An 18,342-nucleotide genomic window follows, 5' to 3' on the forward strand; every position below is an offset into this window, starting at 1 on the left:
TACTCCAAATGTATTGTAAAGCAACCAAACTTTATTTTAAGACAAAACAGACTCAGTGAATACAGCGACAGCAGAAACACCAGGACAGAAAGTGCTGTGTGACTGCTGGAAGGCAGGGCGCATTCCCTGAACGCTGAGGTACTGCGACTAAATACAAACATTATTCAATAAAGTCCAAACCAAATTCAGGAAATAACCCATTACACTAAATAATTGTGTCCAATTACATGATTTCATACACATAATGAATAGAGAAATGAGTATGTTAATGTGGGAACCAAGTTAGCAATCAGAAACAGGTTTGGGAGTTCTGTCAGGGTTAGGGGGACTGAGACAAAATCAAATGGGTTCTCGTGTGGGTCATCTTCAGTTTGGGAACTTGAAGTGAAACGATTACAATGTCTTCAAAGAGATAGTTGATATAACCTGGCGTCTGCAGAAGTAAAATAATGAATGTATTTGATCATATATTTTCTCTGATCATAAGCCACTCCCCTGGCTTTCAACTACAGAGGCCTTGATACTCCATTTCAGGAGGTTAAGGTCGCATAAAATAGTCTATATAGATATATCAACAATTGCTCATTCAGTTGTACATATGGGCCTGGATACTCTGTGTAGCCGCCCCTGATGCAGCTGTAGCGGTGCCTTTATAACTGAAGATGGCAATAGAGAGTTTGCCACAAAGGTAAGCTGCTCAGGTAAATGTGTAGTTATACGAGTTACCTTGCTCCTAATCCAGTCCTGAGAAGAAGCAATTCACAAATTCACTCTTCCTCCCATTCACATTGCTTACTCAAATTGCCCAAATTGTTGCCATATGCCCGGAATAAACTCCCATCCCTCCAACCCAGAACACCAAGAGGAACAAGGGAAAACGCACAGTTGTTCTTTGAGAAGTATCCCACCAACTCTAGGAAGAGCAGTCGGTCTCAGCAGGTTTCGAGGGGTTTCCACGTGAAGGGGTATCGGTGGGCATCCCTGCAGCTCCTCTGTTCTTCGCACCGTTGCTCAGTGACATCTTCTCCAGAGCTGAAGGGAGGACACAGACAGATAATAAATACGATGAGAGCAGCTCTGGCAATACTGAAGCTACCTGATGCCTGTCAGCAGTGGCGTGACCAGGTAGACACAAGGTGGTGCTAGAGCACCTGCCCCTTGCCCCAAGTGTCAAGCAAGTACCCTCCGCGTCTGAACTTTTTTACATGCATTTTATTTTAAACACTCACACACACGACCGAGCCGGAACTTGCCTGGCCCATCTCGTAACGTGAGCATGAGGAGCAGACGTGCGCGAGGCAGCAGTCGCACCCCGCCCCTGACTGTAGCCACCAACAAACCAGGTAACAGGTAAATGAATCAGGTGTGTTGTTCCTGAGCCTCTCATGCAGGCTAATTACGCTACCATAATAATAATCAATTAATGACATCACACAGTGTGCGTGATGACGACGACCACCCCACCAGTGTTATTTGGTGAATTGGTGCAGCACCAGGATCCTAGAACTGAATATTTAGTTGTGTAGGTTTATGATGTTGTCGTCTCTTTTAATGTATGCCCAGAAGGGAGAGAATTAAAAGAGACAAAGAAAGGGAGCTGCAGCAGCCCCCCAGGGAAGGAGCTCTCTGCTCTCCTGGATTAAAACAACCTGCTAGGACAGCGGTCCCCAATTTCTTAATCCGGGTTCTGGTCTCAATGTGCCGAAGCAGGTTTTAACCCTTCATTGCTCGTTAACGAAGCTAATCAGCTGTTAATACCCGAGTTTTAAGTCTTAGTCCTGGTTTCTCTTCTTGGAGGTAATCACCTCCTCTTCTTCCTCCTCAGTTGGACTTTTCTCCTTAGCAAAGAAGCTCTCCAAAGACTTTTGTTTCTTTTTATTAATTTTCGCGAGTTCACGGCCGTTTTTTTTATCAACGTATCAAGACGCGATTGTTACGTTGCAGAACATCCGGCCGTTTTTCAAAATAAAACACCTTTTAGACCAGACATGGGCAAACCCAGGCCCGGGGGCCATATGCGGCCCGTTGGTCTTTTTAATCCGGCCCGCCGAACTTGTCCAAATTATATCATTAAATATAATTGTATTATAATTGAACCTCATTCATTTGACCTTTTCCCTGTAATGCTGCCTGTAAAAGGCCAAATCCTTTAATGCAATAGCTTTCATGTGTCATTTATATTAGCTCACACAAATACTCCATCCATCTGTGCTTGGTCCGGCCCCTCTGTCAAATTTTAGAACCTATTGTGGCCCGCAAGTAAAAAAGTTTGCCCACCCCTGTTTTAGACGCTAATAATCGATACAACGGAAATTGTATACATTAGTTGCTCTTTCTTTGCGGCCCGGTAACAAATGCCTCACGGACCGGTACCGGGCCGCGGCCCGGTGGTTGGGGACCCCTGTGCTAGGAGGAGGAGGAGCCTCTAGGTCATGATGATGATCAGTCATGTTATGGTGCAATGTTTTATTGGCCCTTTGTGTGGTTGTTACCAAGATGTTAAAATAAATACCATTAGAGAAAATGTGTTCCTGATTTTTTCAAATCTTACACGAAGGCAGTCAATGACTCTACATGCCGCACAAGGTGCCCTTTTTTTCCACCGAGCACCGGACCCCCAAAATGTCTGTGCACGCCCATGGGTGTCAGTATAATCTGTGCTTCCCTCCATCCACGAAACCCGGATGATTTTGGGAGTTTTGCCTCAGCAGTCAGAAACATCCATCGTCGGTTCCTTCACTTTGTAGTCTAATAAATAAATAGTGAATGAAAGATAAAGATCGCAGCTGCTGGTTATTGGACAAAAAAATATCAATATTTATATATATAAAATAACTATTTGTCATTCATGTACAGGAGCCCAGATCACCGAATTTGCATGTTTAGGGAGGTGGGAGGAAACAGAGAATCCAGAGAAAGCCCACACAGACACGGGGAGAACAAACACACCCCACACAATTAGGATTTGAACATATTACCTTCTTGCTGTGAGGCAATAGAGCTACCCACGACACCCCGTGCTGCCAATAACTCAAAATGTTATGTAGTTGATCCGGGACCAGCTACAGGCGATTGTCAGCCCATCCCTGAACCCCCTCCAGTTCGCCTACCAGCCCCCCCTGGGAGTAGAGGACGCCATCATCTACCTGTTGACCCGTATGTGCACTCACCTGGACCAGCCGGCCAGCTCTGTGAGGACCATGTTTTTTATTTCTCCAGTGCTTTTAACACTATCAGGCGGCTCTGCTGGATGAGAAGCTGATGTCAGGCAGGGTGATCAGTAATAGTGGGGCACCTCAGGGAATATCGGTCAGAGTCCTGCCATCTTCAGAAGTTGACTCGGCCATAGTTGGATACATCAGCAGGGGGGAGGAGTCTGAGTACAGGGCTGTGATTAATGACTGTCACATGGTGTGATCTGAACCACCTGGAGCTCAATGTGGCAAAGACAAACAAACAGGTGTTGGACCTCAGGAGGACTCCAACAAGTCTCCAACAACCACTGTTTCCATCAAGGGGGGGTCAACGTGGACTCAGTGGAGGACTATAAATATCTGGGAGTACACATAGACAATAAACGGGACTGGGCTCAGAACACAGAAGCCCTTTATAAGACAGACCAGAGGCGCCTCTATTCCCTGAGGAGACTCAGGTCTTTGAACATCTGCCGGACGATGCTGAGGATGTTCTGAGTCTGTGGTCTCTAGTCCATCCTGTTTGCTGTCGTGTGCTGGGGCAGAAGGCTGATGGTATCTAGTCCAGTGTTTCCCAACCGGTGTGCCGCGAGAGATCGTTAGGTGTGCCGTGAGAAATTTTCTAATATCAGCTAATTAACCATTTTCGAGTGTCCGTGCTGTAATAAAGTGTGTGTGCCGCCCGTAGATCGCTCTTCAGACTTCAGCGTCACACCTGAGTACGGTGTTGCACAGTTCCTCTCTGCCGCTAACTCTAGTACAGTGAGAAGCTATCCAATAACTCCATGGTGCCAAGCAAGCTCAAACGCCATCTCCAAACGGAACACCCCGTTCAGAACAAGCCGATGGACTATTTTGTTGGAGATATGACCCACCACAGTGGTGTCGTCCACAAACTTCACAACCAGTGATTGGCAGAGTGGAGTGGATGGCAGCGCAGTCGTGGGTGAAGAAGGTGAAGAAAGCAGGGCTGAGAACACAGCCCTGGGGGGTCCCAGTGTTCAGGATCAGAGGGGAGGATGTGGTGTCTCCTATCCTCAGCACCTGGGGCCGGTTGCTGAGGAAGTCCCTGACCCAGGCGCAGAGCGGTGGAGACAGTCCCAGGCTGTGGAGCTTCAGAGCCAGCATGTCCGGTGGGACGGTGTTAAAAGCTGAACTGAAGTCCACAAACAGCATCCTGACGTAGGTGTTAGGCTGCTCCAGGTGAGTCAGGGCCGAGTGCAGTGTCAGCGAGACGGCGTCCTCCGTGGAGCGGTTCCCCCTGTAGGTGAACTGCAGGCTGTCCAAACCAGCAGGGACGGCGTCTTTGATGTGTTTAAGGAGGATCCTCTCGAAGCACTTCATCTCCACCGGAGTCAGAGCAACAGGGCGGTAATCGTTGAGGCAGGAGATGGATGATTTCTTGGGTACCGGCACAATGATGGAGGACTTAAGGCAGGCAGGGACGGTGGACAGCTGCAGGGACAGGTTGAAGATGTCCAGGAGAACCCCGGCCAGTTGGTCAGCACACGTCTTCAGTGTCCGGCCTGACACGCCATCTGGTCCCGCAGCCTTGTTGATGTTGATCCTCCTCAGGGCTGAGGAGACCTGGTGCAGCTGCAGGACGAGCGGCTGATGCTGCACCTCAGGCTGGGGCAGATCCACAGACCTTCTGCTGCTCGGAGAGTCGAAGCGTGAGAAGAATCTGTTCAGGGTGTCAGGCAGGGTGGAGTCGTGGCTGGCGTGCTGGTCCCTGCGTTTGTAGTCCGTCACAGCCCTGATGCCTTTCCACATGTCACGTGGGTTATTGTTCTCAAAGTGCTCCTCAATGCGCTGCTTGTATCTGTGCTTTGCCTGCTTGATGCCTCTTTTTAGCTCACTCCGTGCCCTGCTATAGGCCAGCCGGTCTCCTGCTCTGTAGGCTGCATCCCGGGCTCTGAGCAGAAGCCGCACCGTGCTGTCCCCCTACGGTTTCTGGTTAGGAAAAACCGTGATCGTCTTTGTGGGAAGGACAGCATCAGTGCAGAAGTGAACATAGGAAAGCACAGATGACGTGTACTCCTCAAAATCTGCATCCTCTTTGAATACCTCCCAGTCCGTGTGCTCAAAACAGTCCTGCAGGGCTGAGGAAGCCTCCTCAGTCCAGACCTGCACGGTCCTGGTGGTGGGTTTAGTCCTGCAGATCAGCGGTTTATAAGCAGGGATCAGGTTCACTGAGATGTGGTCAGACATACCCAGGTGGGGGGCTGCTACAGCCTTGTAGGCCCCCGGGATGTTGCAGTAGACCTGATCCAGAATGTTGTGTTCTCTGGTGGGGAAGGTGATGAATTTGGGGAATTTGGGGAGCACAGCTTTCAGTTCCACGTGGTTAAAGTCTCCAGCTACAATCACAGCGGCCTCTGGATTAGCGTCCATCTGGCTGCTAACCAGGCAGTACAGCTCCTCCAGCGCTAGCTTAGCATTAGCACGCGGTGGTATGTAGGCCGCTACGATCACAGCGGAGCTGAGTTCTCTAGCCAGTTTAAACGGTCTGCATTTCACTGCAAGATATTCCAGGTCGGGGGAGCAGAATGTTCCGATCACGTTCGGAGCAGAACACCACGAGTTGTGAACGTACAGCGCCAAACCTCCGCCTTTGGCCTTGCCTGAAGCTGCAGTCCGGTTGGCGCGGAACAGTACAGTACAAGTACAGTCACACAGTAGCATGTATTACAGTACAAATAAAGTCAAACAGTAGCATGTATTACAGTACAAATAAAGTCAAACAGTAGCATGTATTACAGTACAAGTACAGTAGCACAGTAGCATGTATTACAGTGCAAGTACAGTCAAAGAGTAGCATGTATTACAGTACAAGTACAGTCAAACAGTAGCATGTATTACAGTACAAGTACAGTCACACAGTAGCATGTATTACAGTACAAATAAAGTCAAACATCCTGTCTAAGAGGAGCATTTCAAAAAAGCCCTTGCGGTCTTGTTTCCGTTGAAAGTCCTTCGTACATAAATCATCGACAATTAACAATACAAATTTAACAATACAAATAAAAATACTAAAAATAAAACATAAAAATAAAACCAATATTCAATAACTCAATTGATGCAAACTAACATGAGAAAAATAAAATGATTTTACACCACCGATGCAAACTAACAATAAATCTAAAATAAATTACAGCACTGATGCAAAATGACAATGAATGACACTAAATTACATAAATTACAAAGACACTTAATATGTGCAACGTAGGTGGACAAAAAAGGGGGGGGGGGGGGGTTGATCCGGAGAGAGTCGTGATGACTATCTCCGTTTCTGTCCCCCTGAAAGGTGTATTTTTAGGGCCGTTTTGAAGGAGGCCAAAGAGGTGCATGTTTTGAGGGCAGGAGTCAAACAGTTCCACCCTTAGGGGGCAGTATTATAAAAAGATGATTTACCCATGTTAGTCCTATAGGAGGGGGTAATCAGGCTGTTGTTTGAGCTCCCTCTAGTGGTGTGGCTGTGGGTGTCACTAAATCTGTGGAGGTGTTCCGTCAGCTATGCAGGGATTGAGGGGACTGAGGGCAGAGCTGCATTGACTATTTTAAATGCCAATCCCATTTTGAGTTGTTTAACCCTGTCTTCTACCCTGAGACATTTTAGGCTAGCAAAATGTCCAGGAAGAAGGTGGGTCATGGGCCCCAGATTGAGGAGTAGCCGAATCAGTTTGTTTTGGGAGGTTTGGAGCCTGGTTTTCAGGGACACTTTGATGTTGGAGTACCAGGAGGTGCTAGCATAGTCAAAGAGGGGCTGAACGAGGGCTCCAGCAAGCGTCCGGAGAGCACTTTTGTTGACAAAAGCAGAAGTTTGGAGCCTGGTCTGTGTGGGTTAGCACGTAGCCTAGCACGCACGCCGCCTCGCTTTCCCCGCTTTTGTTTACGGTATCTTCTTCGCCTCCTCGGCCACAGCGGTGGGATAGTGGGGGGCTCCGATGTCCGCTGGAGCTCGGGAGGGATAAAATCCAAAATAGACGGTATTCCAACCTGTTTTTTCCCCCAATTCCCACAGTTCAGCGCTTCCATACTGAATGAGGGTCTGGATTCTCAGATTCTGGACCACCATCCGGCGTCTCAGGAGGGGGAAGCAGTGCACGGTCAACACTGTGTATGATGGGGATGGTGCGCTGCTGACCTCGATTCGAGATGTCGTAGATCGGTGGAGGGACTACTTTGAAGACCTCCTTAATCCCACCGAGTGAGGAAGCAGGGCCTGTGGACTCGGGTGAGCTCCTCTATCTCTGGGTCTGAGGTTGCTGAGGTAGTTAAAAAGCTCCTCGGTGGCGGGGCCCCAGGGGTGGATGAGATCCGCCCAGAATTCCTTAAGGCTCTGGATGTTGTAGGGCTGTCATGGTTGACACGACTGCATCGACATCGTCGCATGGACATCGGGGGCAGTGCCTTTGGATTGGCAGACCGGGGTGGTGGTCCCTCTTTATAAGAAGGGGGACTGGAGGGTGTGTTCCAACTATAGAGGTTTCACACTCCTCAGCCTCCCTGGTAAGGTCTATTCAGGGGTACTGGAGAGGAGGGTCCGCCGGATAGTCGAACCTCGGATTCAGGAGGAGCAATGTGGTTTTCGTCCTGGCCGTGGAACTGTGGACCAGCTCTACACCCTCGGCAGGGTCCTGGAGGGTGCATGGGAGTTTGCCCAACCAGTCCACATGTGTTTGGTGGATTTGGAGAAGGCATTCGACCGTGTCTCTCGGGGAGTCCTGTGGGGGGTGCTCCCGGAGTATGGGGTGTCGGACCCCGTGATATGGGGTGTTCGCTCCCTATATGACTGGTGCCAGAGCTATATGACCGGTTGAATAGTTATTGCAAGTGCATAATATAAAGTTTATTGGTACGATTATAGTTGTCTTTTTTAAATTTAATTCCCCCCCGGTCCGCAAAAAAATTGCCGGGCAAGAAACCGGTCCGTGGCAGGAAAAAGGTTGGGGACCGCTGATCTAACTGATCAGATTATAAGAGGAGATTAACCATCATCTAACTCAGTGGTTCTTAACCTTGTTGGAGGTACCGAACCCCACCAGTTTCATATGCACATTCACCGAACCCTTCTTGAGTAATTTATTAGGTTCCGAGAACGGAGGTTCAAGGAACCGATTGTTTTTCCAGAGATTATTAGGTTCCGAGAACGGAGGTTCAAGGAACCTATTGTTTTTCTCGAGATTATTAGGTTCCGAGAACGGAGGTTCAAGGAACCTATTGTTTTTTGAGAAATTATTAGGTTCCGAGAACGGAGGTTCAAGGAACCTATTGTTTTTCTAGAGATTATTAGGTTCTGAGAACGGAGGTTCAAGGAACCTATTGTTTTTCTCGAGATTATTAGGTTCCGAGAACGGAGGTTCAAGGAACCTATTGTTTTTTGAGAAATTATTAGGTTCCGAGAACGGAGGTTCAAGGAACCTATTGTTTTTCTAGAGATTATTAGGTTCTGAGAACGGAGGTTCAAGGAACCTATTGTTTTTCTCGAGATTATTAGGTTCCGAGAACGGAGGTTCAAGGAACCTATTGTTTTTTGAGAAATTATTAGGTTCCGAGAACGGAGGTTCAAGGAACCTATTGTTTTTCTCGAGATTATTAGGTTCTGAGAACGGAGGTTCAAGGAACCTATTGTTTTTCCAGAGATTATTAGGTTCCGAGAACGGAGGTTCAAGGAACCTATTGTTTTTCCAGAGATTATTAGGTTCCGAGAACGGATGTTCAAGGAACCTATTGTTTTTCCAGAGATTATTAGGTTCCGAGAACGGAGGTTCAAGGAACCTATTGTTTTTCTAGAGATTATTTTTATTATTTGCGAATGCCTTTTTGAGGCACTTCCCGGGCACCTAGGGGCTTGAAAACTATATGGAGTATCAGATCTGGTGTCTAGTTTCTAAATCTGGAATTTGATATCGCCTTCGGGCTCCATAGCGCCACCTAAGGGTGGTTTTTCTCCGGAAAGGTACTCGGATCGTCAAAAAATCCGAGTATGTCGTACCTCTGGGGGTCCCGAGCCTAGTAAATATTTTTGAGATTTTTCACACAAACAGGAAGTCAGCCATCTTGGACGGTGCGCGAAGATTTGAAATGTACGAACGCGTTTTTGAGGACTTTAGCATCAACGAAAATCCACAAAACTTTACGCGCAGGTTCGCAACGGTACTTCCGAGGATTTGATTGTGTAATTTTAACTTTTGATTGCATATTGGCTCTTTGGCGCCCCCTTGTTTTTTTCCCCTTGTAGCGTAGCTTTGACCCCCTCAACATACGCAAAAACTCTTGAAAATCGGTCAGGAGACGGGCATCTGCCAACTTGACCTGCTCGTACAGCGATTGCTCTCGGTGTGTTTCTGGGGCTCCAGAGCGCCCCCTAATGCACGGGAGGCCGTAGTTTGAACGTAGTTTGTCCGATAGTCACGAAATTTGGTAGGAACGTCCAAATCGTCAATCCAGACGTATTTGTAATTGGCTTTCTTTAGCCCCGCCCACCCGGATGTCGGCCATATTGGATTTTGTACGTTTTTCAGCATACTTTGACGAACTCCTCCCAGACGCTTTATCGGATTCGCGTCGAATTCGGGTGACGTAATCGCCAAGTACCCGCGATGTTAAATTGCGAAGGGATTTTTGATCGATCGAACTATGAGGTCACAGGCCTGGTTTGAATGTGCCATTTTCCCATTTTAGAGGTCTCGAACTTTGCGATACTCCTCCTAGAGGTTTCGAGATATTGATCTCAAAGTCGGGCGACGGCCTCTCGACTCATTGACGACGCTAAATTGCGAAGCTTTTGTGTTTTCGCCAATCGCTGTTGCCGTGGCAGCCTTGCAAACTTTGATGATTTGCCGTGACGTGCGTGGCTGTCGGAGCTTCACTTTACGCGGTCCGACCGTCTCCAAATTTCACACGCTGGATGAGAGTCCAGACCTGAACTCGAGTACATGCCATTGACGGTGATAGTCTCAGCGCCACCTACAGGAACAGGAGCATACATTGTCGGATTGGTCCCAAACTTGACACTCTTCATCAGGGTCACGTCTAGAGGACAAACGCGTGTTTCTGACATTTGTGGATTGCGAATAAGCGCGTACCCCAACGTGCGCCAGGCCCCAACGTACGCCGGGTTCGAGGAACCTCTCAAGGCTGCTCGCAGCTTTAATTTTTATTGGAATTGTTAAATGTCGATGATTTATCGGTCACATTCTCTGCTCGATTACAGCCAAGTCCTTCAGCAGTATCCGTATACTGTACGTTTAAGACATCAAATCAGGTCTGCATCCTTTGGTGCCGTCAATGGCAGGACTGCGCGTTAACTCTAAGAAGCTTGATGGCTGCACGAGCCTCTGTCTTACCCTGCAGTGATGCCGAGCTGCTGCTGGGCGGTGCCGCGCCGCCGTCATCCAGCTCCTCCAGGTAGAGTCGGTAGTGGTGACCGCTGTCGTCTTCGTACTCAACATTGTCATCATCGCTGTCCACCTCTGGAGCCACGTACACCACCTCAAACTCGATCTGTCCTCGCTAGCATCAGCCACAGTGAGAGGGGAGCGGTCCAGAGACACGTGCAGGTGTGTGTGTGTTAGTGCATGCCGAGCTTACCTGCTGAGACAAAATGGTGACAGCCTCCTTGTGTTTTGCATCTCGCAAATTGATGCTATTGACCGCGAGTACGGCATCGCCGACATGCAGACCTCCACATCTATCTGCAGGCTGATTAGGATGGATCTCTGAAATCAGAATGGGAACGCCGTGCTCCTTTCCTCCCTGATGAGCGTGCACACATGCACGCAAACACGCACACACACACACGCACACAGTATAAAAATGCTGTGCAACCGCACAGAACTTTGCTCTGCAGTGGAAACAGACTGGGGTTTGGCTAATGGATAAGTTTCTGTTCTTTTTAAGTAATTTCGGCTTGTATACTGTGAACTTGTACATTTCTGCTTGTATACTGTGTACTTGTACATTTCTGCTTGTGTACTGCGTACTTGTACATTTCTGCTTGTATACTGTGTACTTGTACATTTCTGCTTGTATGCTTGTACATTTCTGCTTGTATACTGTGAACGTGTACATTTCTGCTTGTAGACTGTATACTTGTACATTTCTGCTTGTATACTGTGAACTTGTACATTTCTGCTTGTAGACTGTATACTTGTACATTTCTGCTTGTATACTGTGAACTTGTACATTTCTGCTTGTAGACTGTATACTTGTACATTCCTGCTTGTATACTGTATACTTGTACATTCCTGCTTGTATACTGTATAGTTGTACATTTCTGCTTGTAGACTTGTACATTTCTGCTTGTATACTGTCTACATTTCTGCTTGTATACTGTGAACTTGTACATTTCTGCTTGTAGACTGTATACTTGTACATTTCTGCTTGTATACTGTGAACTTGTACATTTCTGCTTGTAGACTGTATACTTGTACATTTCTGCTTGTATACTGTGAACTTGTACATTTCTGCTTGTAGACTGTATACTTGTACATTCCTGCTTGTATACTGTATAGTTGTACATTCCTGCTTGTATACTGTATAGTTGTACATTCCTGCTTGTATACTGTATAGTTGTACATTCCTGCTTGTACACTGTATAGTTGTACATTCCTGCTTGTATACTGTATAGTTGTACATTTCTGCTTGTATACTGTGAACTTGTACATTTCTGCTTGTATACTGTGTACTTGTACATTTCTGCTTGTATACTGTGTACTTGTACATTTCAGCTTGTATACTGCGTACTTGTACATTTCTGCTTGTATGCTTGTACATTTCTGCTTGTATACTGTATACTTGTATATTTCTGCTTGTATACTGTATACTTGTACATTCCTGCTTGTATACTGTATAGTTGTACATTTCTGCTTGTATAGTGTATAGTTGTACATTTCTGCTTGTATACTGTATAGTTGTACATTCCTACTTGTATACTGTGTACTTGTACATTCACTACGGTTGACACTAGCACCATATTCAGGAAGGAGCAGCACCAACAGCTGCGATGTCTTACTGTAATGGAAATTCCCAGCCCCTCCTGATCATCTTTGACCAAAGCCACTTTCCTGATGGGTCCAACTCCTTGAGTTTTCTTCAGTGTCTCTGGGTGCTGTAAGAACATGAACACGTCGGACACTGGAAACACAGGTGAAGTTGGACAGTTCCTGACATGTCCTCACTCACATGACCCGCGGGTGAGGGAAGGAGCTTTTTCGAGTCGTTCCGGCCTCTGCATGCTCGGATCACGGTCTTGTGGCGGTGGAGGTGAATCTCCGCCTCCAGCTGGTTCCACAGCTTGTCGTGTGCTGGCCCTTTCATGTCACGACCCAGTAACTGGATTTGCTGCACTCTGTAGGACAAACACAATAAATGGAGTTCACTTTTCATTTCTAATGTAGAACAAGGATATGAACTAGCATTTTGCTTCCCAACAGCAATCACAGAGGTGCGTGGCATGGATCCGTTCATGACAGGAAGGCTAATGGAATATGCTGTTCTTACTTACTGGTACAAAGTCCAGGTACTTCTACTCCTGTTGGCGCACAAAACCACCACAATAAGACAGCAAGTCTTGTTTGGAGTCATTAACCTTTATGAGGGAGTCGTTGCCCCCCCACCTTCATGTGAGCTGTTATGTTGAGCTGCATCCAGGTGTGGATGCTTGTTGTGGTTTCTGGGGACAGAGTTCAGTACTGCATTGTGTGTTGCTGATAGATGGTGTGTTAGTCCTCCTCCTCTGTCCAGATGGTTTCTCTAGTAGTTGGACTAAAATATCTTCTCTCGTCTCAAACCACCTGTCTTCCCTGGATAACAGCTGGACATTACTGTCCTCAAAGGAGTGTCCCGTGTCTTTCAGGTGCAGGTGGACTGCTGGGTCTTGTCCCTCCCGTGTTGAGCCAGACGCTTGTGGAGCGGTTAAGCTACGGCATTCTTCACTGCAGTGGACAACATGCACTACATTGCTCTGTCTCTGTGGTGTTTTGCTTTCAAGTGGACCAGCTTCTGTCTCAGTGTGTTGCCAGTTTTGAAGGGATGGAAATCTTGTGCTTACTGACAACTAAAATCATGGAATTGATTTGTTGGTCTCAGTGCATTGATCAAATATGCGGACCTGCCCAGATGGGACCTTCGTGGCAGGCAAACAAGGGCCTGGGACAAGTGGAGAGTTGTCTGTCTCGCAGTCCTGTCTGTGGAGGACATAGATATTTGGCTATTTGGCTTATTGGTGAGGAGGCATCTGCAAATGGGGCTGGGAGTTACCCTGGTGTACCGGAGACTCCAAGACTGCGGCTTTCACAGTTATTGATAGGGATGCACCGATCGATCGGCACTGATTTCCTTGATTATGCGGAATCGGACAATTGCTACATATGAAAACGATCTTTTCCACCGATCTTATTTACCTCCGCAAAGGTATGAAAGTCAGCCCCCTGTCTCCTTCTGCTCTGCCATTAAATCACTGACAGCCCCGCCTACTTGCCCGAGCCTATGGCTCCGCCCCCTGCTGCATTGAAAGCGCCTGTTTAGCTTGGCTGGACATGTCGATGAGAAAAGTCGATGGTGAAAAAGCAGAACTGATTAAAATTATTAAACATGCTCAACTATTTGTTGTAGAATGTTTGACTTTTAGCAGGTTTTTGTCCTGTAAGATGCTGCAAGTTATTTTTAGAAAGAATTTTACATAGAAATCGTCACAAAGCTGCTGCATTTGGCCATTTTGTCTTTTTGCACTACAAGAAGGAAAAGCTAAAAGTCAGGACACCTTACTGATGGTTTAGGTCGTTTGCCCTGTAGATAGTTATTTTATTAACGACCTCAAACCTCGTCATTTCCTTTTATCTGTAAAAGCTAAACACTACTGTACACTTTATTTTGGCGAGAGGCTCACAACAGATCTGCAGGTAACCTGTTGCACAGGTTTTGTTTGTGTTCAATAAAATAAGAGCGGAACATCGAAGGTTTTGCTGCCAGTTATTTAAAACATTGAGAAAATTGCAATCGGTGCACGCCTAGCTCTTGATAAAATGACTATGGATCCAAAAGTGCTTTTTGGGGGCTTTGGGGAACCGGGTGTTGGCCCAGATCGAGGAACTGCCCGATCCGTGGAAGAGCGGCACAGACTGGATCTCATCTTGCCCCAGCAGGCAGGACTGTTTCGGCAGATCGGACTTGGCAAAGACTGAGAGGGACTGAAGTCTCTCATTGGCTCCCGAAATGTGGATTTACTGAGGACTAACTGCCTAATTGGATCAAGACAAATTAATCGGTTTGGGCTGAAAATGTGAATTATTTTCTTTGGCCTCTCCTTCCACTCTGTGGAGGTGTTTTGGGCCCGGTGCTTCAGGGTGACGGCCCCTAATTCGTGCTGCAGCAGGTGGTGGGAATCAAAAACAAGATACTGGTTGGTGTGGGAGGGATTTCTGTCCACCTTGATGCTGAGATTCCCATCTATTCCAAGGTGTACTGAACAGTATGATGGCCTTGACATCTTCACAGGTGAAACTGGAAGTTGTGATCACCGTGTTGATACAGTGGATCGCAACATGGTGGATTAAAGATTAAGACAGATTCACTTCAACCAGTGGCTGCCTAATATTGTACATGTGTGCAGTGTGCAACCTGTAGTGTGTCCCACTGTACATGTTAGTGATCCTTTCTGGGGTCTTCAAGGTCATACTAAATGATCTTTATACGCAAACACAAACTGACAAATGAGAATAAGGCGCCGCTTACTTTATTTATTTCTCATTATTTTATTCTTGAAATTGATACTTTCTAGTTTAAAGTGGTTTTATGATTGACACTTCTAATTCAGTAAAGTCTACGTTTCCTTCACAAGATGTTCCAGCTACATCTCCGTACCTGCCAGCCAGTTCCTTGTCCAAGTACTTGGCAGCTAGCCGGGCTCCGTACACTTCGGCCTGCAGCACTGCCATGTGTCGACGGAGGGCCTCGTTTTCCTTCTTATACAATCTCACTTCTGCCTCAAGCCTCGACTCTGCCAATTTCTCCATCCTACTGGCCTCCAGCTCCTGTTGCTGGAAAAGGACATTACATGTGAACAACACAAACACAATATGCAAACCTAAAAAGCTCTCTGGCTCATTCCAAATTCCTCTTATTCCTACCCCTTATTTTCGCGTGTTCCTCGCTTTTAATCTTCATAGACATAGACTGTATATAATGGCAAAGACACACAGCAGTTTTGAGCCCGGACCTTCAGCGTGTTCTGGGGTGTGAGGCGAGTGGGATGAGAATCAGCACCTCCAAATCCGAGGCCATGGTTCTCGACCGGGAAAAGGTGGTCTGCCCTCAAGTGGAGGAGTTCAAGTATCTTGGGGTCTTGTTCAGGAGTGAGGGAAGGATGGAGCGGGATGTTGACAGAGGGATCGGTGCAGCAGCTGCAGCGATGCAGTCGCTGTATCGGTCTGTCGTGGTTAAGAAGGAGTTTAACCGAAAGGAGAAACTCTCAATTTACCGGTCAACCTACATTCCTCCTCTCACCTTTGGTCTTGAGCTCTGGGTTATGACTGAAAGGACAAGATCACGGATGCAGGCGGTCGAAATGAGTTTCCTCCGAAGGGTTGCTGGGCCCCCCCTTAGAGACAGGAGAAGGAGCTCAGTCACCAGGGAGGAGTAGAGCCACTGCTCCTCCACATCGAGAGGAGTCAGCTGAGGTGGCTGGGGCATCTACATACGAGGCCTCCAGGACACCTCTCTGGGGAGGTGTTACGGGCATGTCCTGCCGGGAAGAGGCCTCCTCGGGGAAGACCAAGGGCACGCTGGAGAGACTAAGGGTGCTTTCACACTGCACCAAGAGGACTCGGTTCCTTTGGGAGCAAATTCTTGCTTTTATAATTCGCTGAAAGGTCTGCGTTCACACTGTGATTTCTTCACAAAACGAACTTTCAAAGCAGCGTCGCGTGGCTGAAAGGGGCGCTTGTCGATTGGAAAAAGTAGAAGGGGAAGCCCCGCCCTCTCCCATGTTTGCTTTTTTCGAGTGCGCAGTTGCGGCTGCTGCTCATTCAATGAGGGAATCTCATTTAGTTCTGGCCTAAATCATAAATGTTACACACGCTAGTCGTTTTTAACAAACACAAAGTCGCTGGGTCTCCGTAAAGTCTGCGGATCAGTTCAGAACAACGGAATGAAAAACTATCGCTGATGATCAGCTGATTCTCCGCTCCGCACTGGACTGTTAAAGCACCGTGGAGCTGCAGAACAAAAGATTAAAGTATTATAACTAGTGGTGGGACTTGATACAATTTTTTTAACTAATTAACTATATGCTTTGTAATTAATTAATCGAAATTAATCGCATGACCATAATTTCCTTAAAAGCAAAATTTTTTATGCAAATAAATTGTATTGGACGACTTATCAAATGATACACACAGACATGACTTTTAACTGAAGCTCATTTAATGGCTGGTAATTTCATTTCATTTCAAAATTGTAAACAAAGGTAAGTACAGTTGCAGAATTTTGCTTGAAATAGTCTTTCTGCACGGCGTTTCAAAGGTTTCATCACACGCAGCTATCCGCAGCACATCTTGTAGGCCTTTGTCTTCTACCACTGATAGTGGTCTACCGTCTTTGGCAACCCACTTTGCGAGTGGATTCGTCTGTTTCCGACGTTTACTTGCTCATTTTCCGTCTAAATCCATTTGTCATTTGGTCAAGCCGTTTCTGTGCTAGCTGCGAAGTACTTCTGTGGTAGGCAAACTCTTTTTTGCATAGTTTGCAATACACGGTGGCTTTGTCTCTCCCATCTGGTCGTTTTTTGAAAATGAATTTACCGTCCAGCAGAGTTGTTTGTCTCTCACCTCTACGGATGGTAGGAAGGAGGAGGCAGATTCAGGAACAAACTTATCTTTTAATGAGGCGCAGTCAGTCACGGAACTACATGCTACATCGGCGCACACAACAAGCTAACGTGCCTACGTCATCACGTGACTACGGAATCCAGGCACGGACCAAATACATTACAAAAGTACTCTCTCCCGTCTCCATTCGTCCCCAAGCCAGCCTGGGACTGTGTGCGTCAGTATAAGTGGCGTACCAGAACATGGTGAACTGACAAACGTTCCGGGTTTTTTGACACGCAAACTGCGTTAAAATGCGTTAATATTTTGAATTAATTAACGTCCTTCTTATTAATTAATTGTAATTAACGCGTTAATGTCCCACCCCTAATTATAACACATATTTAGTTAATTAAATCTACACACAGCGGTACATATTTCACCACTTTTAGTTTTTCTGGTAACTTGAGTTTCCCCTCAGAGCGGCTTGGAGTACTCGCTGTACTTCCTCTACCGGAGACGCACAGCGCAGCGTTACTACGTACAGCTGATCCTGCCTTTGCTCCGCCGAAAGGAACCGAGACCCTCCTTTTCAGGCGGACTTTTTTGATCCTCTCCAGAGTCCGGATGCGCGTTCACACTGGCCCAAACGGAGCGGATTATCCGAGGAAAGGAACTCTGGTCAGGTTAAAAGGGAGCAAACGGTGGCAGTGTGATCTCGGCTGCCCTGGGAATGGCTCCACATCCCTGCCCCAGAAAAGCGATGGATGGATGGATGCATGGATGGATTGCAGCATTTCTGTTTTCTGCTGTAGATCGGATCAGATGGCTGCTCAGGTGTCTTTTGAAAACATGACAGTATAATGGTTCTATTCAAGCCTGTTGTTTTCTACCATCAAATCAGGACCAATCTCACCTCAGAACAGAGGACTATGTAAAAAAAAAACACAAACTGCATCCAAGAACATACATTTTCTAAAAGTGTTTTACAACAATACAATCATAAATGTACCTGTACTTACATTTATATAAATCCTATGAATTTCTAGCCTTTTGGTGAAGATATATGAGCTTTATTGAAATCTTTGACTGGAACAGTAGCCGTCTTTCACCAACAGGACATTTCTAGCCCCCTCCTCCCTGCTCTGATGAGCTACGCCATCCAAGAAAGAAACTAAACAGTGTCCTACATTCACTGATATATTTGACGATGATATCATTACAATCATCTCGTCTTCAGCCACTTATCTGAAATACAGGTTGGGTACCCTACATGGGAACATAAAATACAGGGGGAAGAATTTGGATGTGGCTTCACTTTTAAAATGCCAAATCTG

The 18,342-nt window shown here is 46.7% G+C and overlaps 1 protein-coding gene across 2 annotated transcripts in view; it reads right to left on the minus strand.

The window, feature by feature from the left end:
- The window catches only part of gopc (golgi-associated PDZ and coiled-coil motif containing), a 33,313-nt gene continuing 14,971 nt past the window's right edge, over positions 1-18,342 (minus strand). The window contains exons 4-9 of one of the 2 annotated variants that reach the window (XM_068753773.1): positions 15,063-15,238; positions 12,384-12,549; positions 12,214-12,309; positions 10,791-10,955; positions 10,547-10,712; positions 1-1,032 (exon numbers count right to left, since the gene is read on the minus strand). In XM_068753773.1, coding sequence (XP_068609874.1) covers positions 914-1,032; positions 10,547-10,712; positions 10,791-10,955; positions 12,214-12,309; positions 12,384-12,549; positions 15,063-15,238 — 888 coding nt within the window. In that variant the 3' untranslated portion in view covers positions 1-913. The remainder of the gene's footprint in view (positions 1,033-10,546; positions 10,713-10,790; positions 10,956-12,213; positions 12,310-12,383; positions 12,550-15,062; positions 15,239-18,342) is intronic. The other variant, XM_068753774.1, reaches the window with a different exon arrangement.

Source organism: Brachionichthys hirsutus, chromosome 20 (assembly GCF_040956055.1).
Source record: "Brachionichthys hirsutus isolate HB-005 chromosome 20, CSIRO-AGI_Bhir_v1, whole genome shotgun sequence".
In the NCBI taxonomy this organism is placed as follows: Eukaryota; Metazoa; Chordata; class Actinopteri; order Lophiiformes; family Brachionichthyidae; genus Brachionichthys; species Brachionichthys hirsutus.